This window comes from Montipora capricornis, chromosome 4 (assembly GCF_036669925.1).
Source record: "Montipora capricornis isolate CH-2021 chromosome 4, ASM3666992v2, whole genome shotgun sequence".
Lineage (NCBI taxonomy): Eukaryota > Metazoa > Cnidaria > Anthozoa > Scleractinia > Acroporidae > Montipora > Montipora capricornis.
In genome coordinates this window covers 53,031,987-53,039,486 of record NC_090886.1, presented here as the reverse complement: position 1 = coordinate 53,039,486, position 7,500 = coordinate 53,031,987, and the positions used below count along the sequence as shown (strand labels likewise).

At 41.0% G+C, this 7,500-nt stretch overlaps 2 protein-coding genes across 3 annotated transcripts in view; one reads left to right on the top strand and one right to left on the bottom strand.

Moving 5' to 3' along the window:
- The window catches only part of LOC138047415 (short-chain specific acyl-CoA dehydrogenase, mitochondrial-like), an 11,333-nt gene extending 10,202 nt beyond the window's left edge, over positions 1-1,131 (bottom strand). Inside the window, exon 1 of the mRNA XM_068894257.1 lies at positions 856-1,131. Coding sequence (XP_068750358.1) covers positions 856-1,131 — 276 coding nt within the window. The remainder of the gene's footprint in view (positions 1-855) is intronic.
- Positions 1,132-1,137: 6 nt separating this feature from the next.
- Positions 1,138-5,598, top strand: LOC138047416 (iron-sulfur cluster co-chaperone protein HscB-like). Of its 2 annotated transcripts, none has more exons than XM_068894258.1 (6): positions 1,138-1,502; positions 2,817-2,913; positions 3,223-3,312; positions 3,468-3,609; positions 3,836-3,883; positions 4,491-5,598. In XM_068894258.1, the coding sequence occupies exons 1-6, from the start codon at positions 1,138-1,140 to the stop codon at positions 4,580-4,582; spliced, it is 834 nt and encodes a 277-aa protein (XP_068750359.1). In that variant the 3' UTR covers positions 4,583-5,598. The 2 variants fall into 2 exon arrangements, with proteins under 2 accessions (XP_068750359.1, XP_068750360.1); XM_068894259.1 differs by having other exon boundaries at positions 3,468-3,613; positions 4,491-4,715.
- Positions 5,599-7,500: the final 1,902 nt, after the last annotated feature.

Here is a 7,500-nt window from a genome sequence, read left to right as displayed (position 1 = left end):
TTTAAAATGGGTGCTTAGACTTACTGTTTATCAGCGCTATTTGAAATGGGTGCTTTATAGACTTAAATGCGAAATTCGCATGGCTCGCTGGCTTGCAGATTGTCCAGCCCTTGGATTTATAGTGCTGAAAACTTGGCCCAGGTAACTCTTTTTGCCGCATCGACATAAGGGAGCTCCTTTAAAGCAATTAACCCATTTATACCATGCTATAGAAAATACAACCAACCAGAATGCAGGAAAGCTGTTGTATATTTATCAGTATTCCACTGAACCTTCCCATCAATCAGTGCAATTCAATGGTATCACACCCAAATTTCCCATTGTGCCTTGCTGGCCACTGTATTTTCTGTGACATGGTATAAAATTATTAGTTATGCAACACTTTTAAGTGGTATACTGTGGAATATCCCACTCGTCACTAGTACATGTGTATTTCCTTGGTGTTAAACACTCACCAAAAGGCTCAAATGTATACCAAGAAAATACAAATGACTCCTGGGATATTCCACAGTATACCACTTGAAAGCATTGCATAACTAGTATGGAGTTAGCACAATGTGCGAGCCACGACTGCTAACAATTTTAAAATGGGTGCTTGGACTTAATAACTGTTTTTAAGCGCTATTTGAAATGGGTCCTTAGACTTAAATGCGAAATTCGCATGGCTCGCTGGCTCGCAGATTGTCCAGCCCCACTAGTATGTAACCATCACCATAAGACTAAGAAAGGAAATTTCACATTTTACAGAGGGGTGGGAAGGGGGGTTGGTTCTGTGGGTGTCTTATAAGTGCTGTTTCACTTAATACCTTGATTGAATGACTATCAAAGCAAGAACTTAGTTCATGGCTGCATTACCTGTTCAAGGGGGAATTTATGCTCTTTGTCTAGATTTGCCGCAATCGGTTTGAGTTCGTTCTCCGCGAAATCCCTGCATGTTTGCCGCAACATTTGATGAGTTTCGGGAAGTCTTGCCAGGTTTGATACACATCTTCTAATTCTCATACATCCTTTACTTCCTAACAGAGGTGCAACGGAAGAAATGAAACTTTTTGGGGGACGTAAACACGGTAAACAAATCTGTGACATAATCTTCGCCATTTTGACCTTTGAAACAGTTTGCGAGTGTATCATGCTGTTATGTATGAATACAAGAAGTGTCCTCAAGTCTTGCAGGAAGTTGTGAACCTGTGTTATGGTCAAGGAGAGCGCATCATGTTTAGTAGAACATTTAGTGTCATGACAGTAGCTTTGCTTCGTCAGCGTGCAACACACTCTCTGACGCACCACCACTTCTCCTCACGAAAAACATGGCAGACTCCATGCGGATCAACACCGGGTGGCAGATGTCGTCTTTATTGCAGTGCCGTGGAAGGTCAGAGGCATGCTAAGATGTCGTGCTGGAAATGTAACGCTCCAGTTACGTCCAGGGAGTTCTTTTGTTCAGCTTGTAATGCTATTCAACCACCCTCTGAAAGGATAACTTACTTTGATCTTATGGCCAGGTAAGGCTCTGTAGTCATTCACTCGCACCGTGACAAAGGGTCTATCGCTATAAATGTCAGCTGACGAATCTTTCATACGGTGGTTAATTTACCTTCATAGCTGACATTTTTCTCATGAGATCAGGGTTTAATTCGTGGAAAGATGGTATTGGCCCACAATAGCAGGCCAGGCAAACAGAGTTGTTGTGACGTCATCTCCATTGGCTCTAAAAGCTAGGGAGGGGTACGTTGGATAAGAGTGAGCTCGGAATGTCGTTTTTGTCTGTGAAGAGATGATGGTGAGAAAGGGACTATTTATGTGAAATAAATGTATGCATTTGAAATGTGGGTTGTAGATGAAAGGGTGATTCAAGTGATTTGTGCACTTAACTGGACAATTTAGGCAATTGTCTCTGATTATAGCCACCTGAAAAATTGAGGTGACAGCAATGGGATTTGAACCCATGACCTCTTTGATGCCCGTGCAATGCTCTACCAACTGAGCTATGAAGGCCTACTCAGTTGGGAGCACTGTAGGTCAGTTTGGTAGAGAATAATTGCACTGGCATCACAGAGGTCATGGGTTCAAATCCAGTTGAAACCGCCTGAATTTTCCAGGTGTCTAAAAGAGACAGTTGCTTAAATTGTCCGGTTAAGTGCAAGGATCACTTCACTCTTTCGTTTAAAGGGACTATGTAGTGTTAAAATAGTTGACCTGTAAGGATATGACATGGACTGCTGTTTATGATCTACCATCTGTTTTTATCCATTGCCATTGTCCCCTGTTTTTGGGCCTTTCTCCCATTTGCAGTTGCATACTAGGGAGCTTAAGTAAGCGTGTGTTTGAGATGCAGATGGCAACCGGAAGAAAAAATTTCTCGTGCGAGGAAAGTGGTGTCTCCCAGATTTTTATACCAATCATCTCTAATGCAGAAAAGATACTTAATTAGCAACGTAAATGTGGTTGGTTAAAGACAAATATTTCAAAGGGAAATCAGCTCACTTCCGGTTGCCGTCCGCGTCTCAAAAACACACATGCTTAAGCTCCCTACTATTAATTCATGAATTGCAGAGGTTTCATCTAAAGGCCTTCTCTTAGGCAGTCATCATTAGATAATAGCAGCTGATCACTTCAATTGTTTTGATAAAATGAAGTAGTGAAGATAAAAGCAAAGTTGTGCAAATTTGTAGGAAAGTTGTGTGCATTATGAGCCAGTCAATTTGCTTATACATCTAACCCCACCCCCCTTCCTGCCTTTTTTGGGTAGTGTTTGCTGAAAATGTTTATTCTCTTTTCCTTCTTTTCCTTATTTGTGGTGCTTTTCTTGGCTACAGTCCCAAGACATTTGATGTGAACACAGCTCAGCTAACAGAAAAGTATAAGGAACTGCAGTGGAAATTACATCCGGATAAGTTTAGTGATGTTTCTGAGGTAGGCCCGACATAACAAGCTTGATCCTTTACACAGCTGCCGTGGTTTTATAGTTTAGTGAACAAGAAAACACAGTTTGAGGGTGTATGTGTCTGAATGGCTGAATGGGTAGTGGTAATATACTGTTGGTGAGGGAGGGGGTTGCATAAACCTGTGGTGAAACAGAATCCCCTCCAGGGTGGACAGCAATGCTTTTGACAGCTTTATGCTAGACTAAGTGAAACGAGGACTAGCTTTGGCCTTATGAGTGTTTTAATGAGTTAAAATAATATTATTACAAAATAATGGTATTTTGCTTTACCTAAACAGAAGGAAAAACAGCTGTCTGAGGAGCAGTCATCCAGAGTAAATGAAGCCTACAATACTCTACTGAAACCACTAAGCAGAGGCGTCTATCTTGTAGGTCCTCTAAAACTGCTAAATGTGGCTCACATGCCATTTTCTTTCATTTCTTTGCCAATGTAGCATTCAGAAAGTATGGGCTTAAAATAAAATCTATCAGCCCCACTCCAAACTGAGATTGAGTCTAATAAAGTTTGTGTTTGTGCTTGCAGTTAAATTTGAATGGGGAACAAATTACTGAAGGAGAAACAACAGTAATGGATGAAGAATTTTTAGGAAACATCATGGAACTATACGAAGAAATTTCTTTATCTGATAAAAGTAAAGTCAAAGAAATTCAAGCTGAAAATAGACGTAGGTACCTAAAGAATTGGAAATACATGTATCACCACTTATAATTTATGGATTTAATTCAATGTAGATTTTTGGAAGACGAATTTGAACAATTTGTGTTAATGATTTATGTAAAAGTATGGATTTTCCTTGTGTACATTAAGTTGCTTTCAAGTGTTGATTCGTTGCCTTTTTTAAGCTAACCGCAGCAGATAAGGATACCAAATTTGTGTAATCTCTTTTGTAGTATGCTTGGAGAAATGCATCAAGGAAATCTCAGCTGCTTTCGCAGAAGGTAAAAATAAGGCCTAAGCTTAGTATGTAATGATTTAGTCATAAAGTTGTTTGTGAATTTGAACTGTGAAAAATTATCACAAACTGTTGTGTTGTCAGTTATTTCTGTCTTTGAAGAAAAATCATCATCATTCGTCCTGGAAATCAATGATAGATTTGCCACTGTTTTTGCAGGATTTATCCCGTCCACCTTCACCCCTCCCCTAATCCCCTTTCCCACCAAACATGGTTGGTTTTAGATTTGTCATCATTGCTGCAGTCCACCTTTTTCAGAAGATAAATGTGAGCTTAGTGGTGCTGATGTTATCCCAGGGGTGAACGATATCCCTAGGGAACAGGGGAGATCCATGTTTTCAAAATTTTTACACTGGCTGCTTTAAATCTTCTAGCTCAGGAACACTGCCAGGGCCTGTAAATTTACCCATAGAGGGTCCATTCACTCTCACTATGGATGCTATCTGCCTCTATAATCAAGGTTTAAAATGGTTCAGAGTGATCCTTCAACCTCTCTAGTCTTGTGACTTGTGAAATAGAGTCTTCTGCTTAAAAGAAGAATTTATTTGGCAATGACGATTGTTTTCCATACATCTTTTCTCTTATTCTTCCAGGTGATATAATAACAGCCCGACAAGAGATCATCAAGCTCAAATATTACACCAATGTGGCAGAATACATTAAGAATCAAGAGGACTGGAGCTAGCATGATACTTATTATTTCACATGCAGCAGCCATCTGAATAATCCAAAGCAGGCTAGGATGACACAGACGTTTTAGCACTGACCTGGCCCCAGTTGTTCAAAAAGTGGATAACGCCATGGATCCACTGGATAAATCACTACCCAGTGGATATTAAAGTCATAGCGAAACCAAAATTGTACTATGAAATGGATAGTGATTTATCCAGTGGATAATGCTATCCACCTTTTGAACAACTGGGGCCTGGTTGTGGAACTGATGAGAGAGTAGCTCTCCACCACTGAACAGCTCATGCAAAGATAATGTGAAATCAATATAGACTTCCACAACATCAGTGAAACCAACTCGGAGTGTGCACCATGAGGCGCACAAGAAGTTAATGAGAAACTGGTCTGAATGGAAAGGAGGAAAAGAAAAAATTGACTAAAGTTATGGTTCCCTACTTCGTTCCTTCCAGAGCAACGACTGTCTAATTTGGAGATTTAAGGAGGCTTGAAAGAGAGGGTGTGCAAAATAACTTTCCTTCCTTAAAAAAAAGGGGGATTTTAGAAAGGGGGGGGGGGGGCTCCCTGTATGCTCTCTGCCAAGTAACTTAGTAGGGTTTGAAAAACGATAAATTTGCTTTTATCAAAGGATTTGGTAAACTTAAAAAGGTAAATTTATAGGCCATTTCCAATTTCATGTCTGCCTCCGCTACAAAGAGATTCTAAGTGAAACGTTTTTGTGATGGTAATTATAGTTCTACTTAAATGAATGAAAACTAATTTTCATAAGAAAAACTTGAAGAGGAGGCAGACATGAACTCGGAAATGCCCAACAATTGACCATTGTAAAGAAAGATTCGTTCAAGCAAACGTTTTGAGTGTGTGTTTCGAGTGTGTTTGACTTCATCAGGGCAAAGTGACACTCTAAACGTTAACTCACAAGTTAAATGAGTTGTAGAATTTTAGAATCTTGAAATCACTAAGTTTGAGTCATGTATATTTGTATTTATGAATAAATGAATGAATTACGTCGAATGAAGTTATCGAATGAGTGTGGTACTCTCCTTTCAGTTACCATACACGCAAATATTGCTGGAGTCTCAGTTTGGCGGCTACATCTACTATCAAGGTAAAACATAGCAATAAATAGGAAACAGACTTCATCACACAACTGGACTAGACAGGTTTACCTTTATGTCACAATATGAGATTGGGGCTAATTGTCTAGAAGTTTGGGGCTAGTTGTCTGTACCTTGTAATTACTATATTAGTGATTTCTGTATCTACTTTTGATTGGAGTAAAATCAATCAATCAATCAATAAATGTATAGCGGCCGAGTCACACTCACTCATGCCCTTTATGCTTAACCCTTTCAGCCCCGATAGTGCCAAATGGCACTTATAGATTTTACTCTGTCTAACGCCAGACGATTTTACTCGTCAATGGGGAACCCCTCGGGGCTTAAAGGGTTAAGCTAACAGCGTGAAAAAACTATGTCCCTGTTTAACCCTTTCAGCCCCGATAGTGCCAAATGGCACTTATAGATTTTACTCTGTCTAACGCCAGACGATTTTACTCGTCAATGGGGAACCCCTCGGGGCTTAAAGGGTTAAGTGTCATGTGGGGAAGCAACATGCTCCCCACATGCTGGTCCCTTGCCATAAGTTTGATGCCTCCCCAGGTCTTCCCCATCTCCTTGATTTCTTTCTCCACTGTCCGTCGCCATGTGATCTTGGAGCGGCCCCTCTTGCGTTTCCCTTCTGACGTCCAGTGTAAAGCAGTTTTGGCACGGGTAACATGGCCAATCCACCTCCGGCGTCTCCTCATCAGGATGTTAGCCATTGGTTCAGTTCCACACCGTTCAAAGAGATCTTTACTTGAGATGACATTAGGCCAAAAGATGCGTAGGATACGCCGAAGGCTCTTGTTGTGAAATGTGGAGAGTTTTGATAAATCCTTCTCCGTTAGGCGCCAACATTCTGAACCATACTGTTTTACAGGAGAGTTGAAAGGGCGCAGCTGTGATAGAGTTTTAGCTTGGTGAGTGTACTGTAAGCGGAGGAGTGTCATACCTTATTCATCATGTTGAGCAAGTTTCTGGCCTTGTTAAGACGGCTTTAAATGTCCAGATCAGTTCCTCCATCTCTACTGATGATGCTTCCATGGTAGGTAAATCTGTCTGTGTAAGGAAGCTCTTCATTATCAATCTGGACTGGTCGTGCATCGGTAGTATTCAGTGCCATAATTCCGGACTTCTTGCCGCTGATGTTGAGGCCAACTTGCTTCGCAAAGGTGTTAAGGCGTTGCGTCTTTTCTTGAATATGCGTGTGGGTGTGTGATAGTAAGGCTAGATCATCAGCGTAATCAAGGTCTTCCAAATAGAAAAAGGGCGTCCATCTGATGCCCCTGATCTGATCGTCAGCGGTGCGCCGCATGATCCAGTCCACAACAAGGTTGAAAAGCAATGTGGACGTGACACATCCCTGGCGAGTAGCCGGGCCTAATTGTCTAGGGGGCGAGTTGTCTGACATTCTTAGTTTCCATTATCGACTCGAGCGTCGCACTGGCATCTCGAGGTCACGGGTTCAAACCCCGTTGAAGTCCTGAGTTTTTCAGGCTTCCCTACGCAATTGCCGAAAATTGCGTTCATAACTTCACTTTTTCATATCTGCAATTCAATGTATGATTCATTTCATATATCATTTCGTTTATTATCAGCTCCTTTGAGAAAACCAGATTCAAATCTTTGGTTGCTTTAGCTTATCTGTCCACTCCAATGAGGTGAATTTTTACCATTTGTTTTTCTGTGAAAATTTTTATGATTAGCTTTTTGTCCGGTGCTGACTTTCTGTGGGGGCGAACTGCCTGACATTCCTTTACCACGTGCGTCTGTTTTTGGCATCCTACCGTATTAAATCCTTAAATTCGCGCGTACT

Bases quoted from the DNA above. Each gene is read 5' to 3' on its own strand.
- LOC138047416 (XM_068894258.1), top strand. From the start codon at position 1,138: ATGTATGAATACAAGAAGTGTCCTCAAGTCTTGCAGGAAGTTGTGAAC. The intron at 2,914-3,222 runs GTAGGCCCGACA...TTACCTAAACAG, and splicing joins AGTTTAGTGATGTTTCTGAG to AAGGAAAAACAGCTGTCTGA. The intron at 3,313-3,467 runs GTAGGTCCTCTA...TTGTGCTTGCAG, and splicing joins TAAGCAGAGGCGTCTATCTT to TTAAATTTGAATGGGGAACA.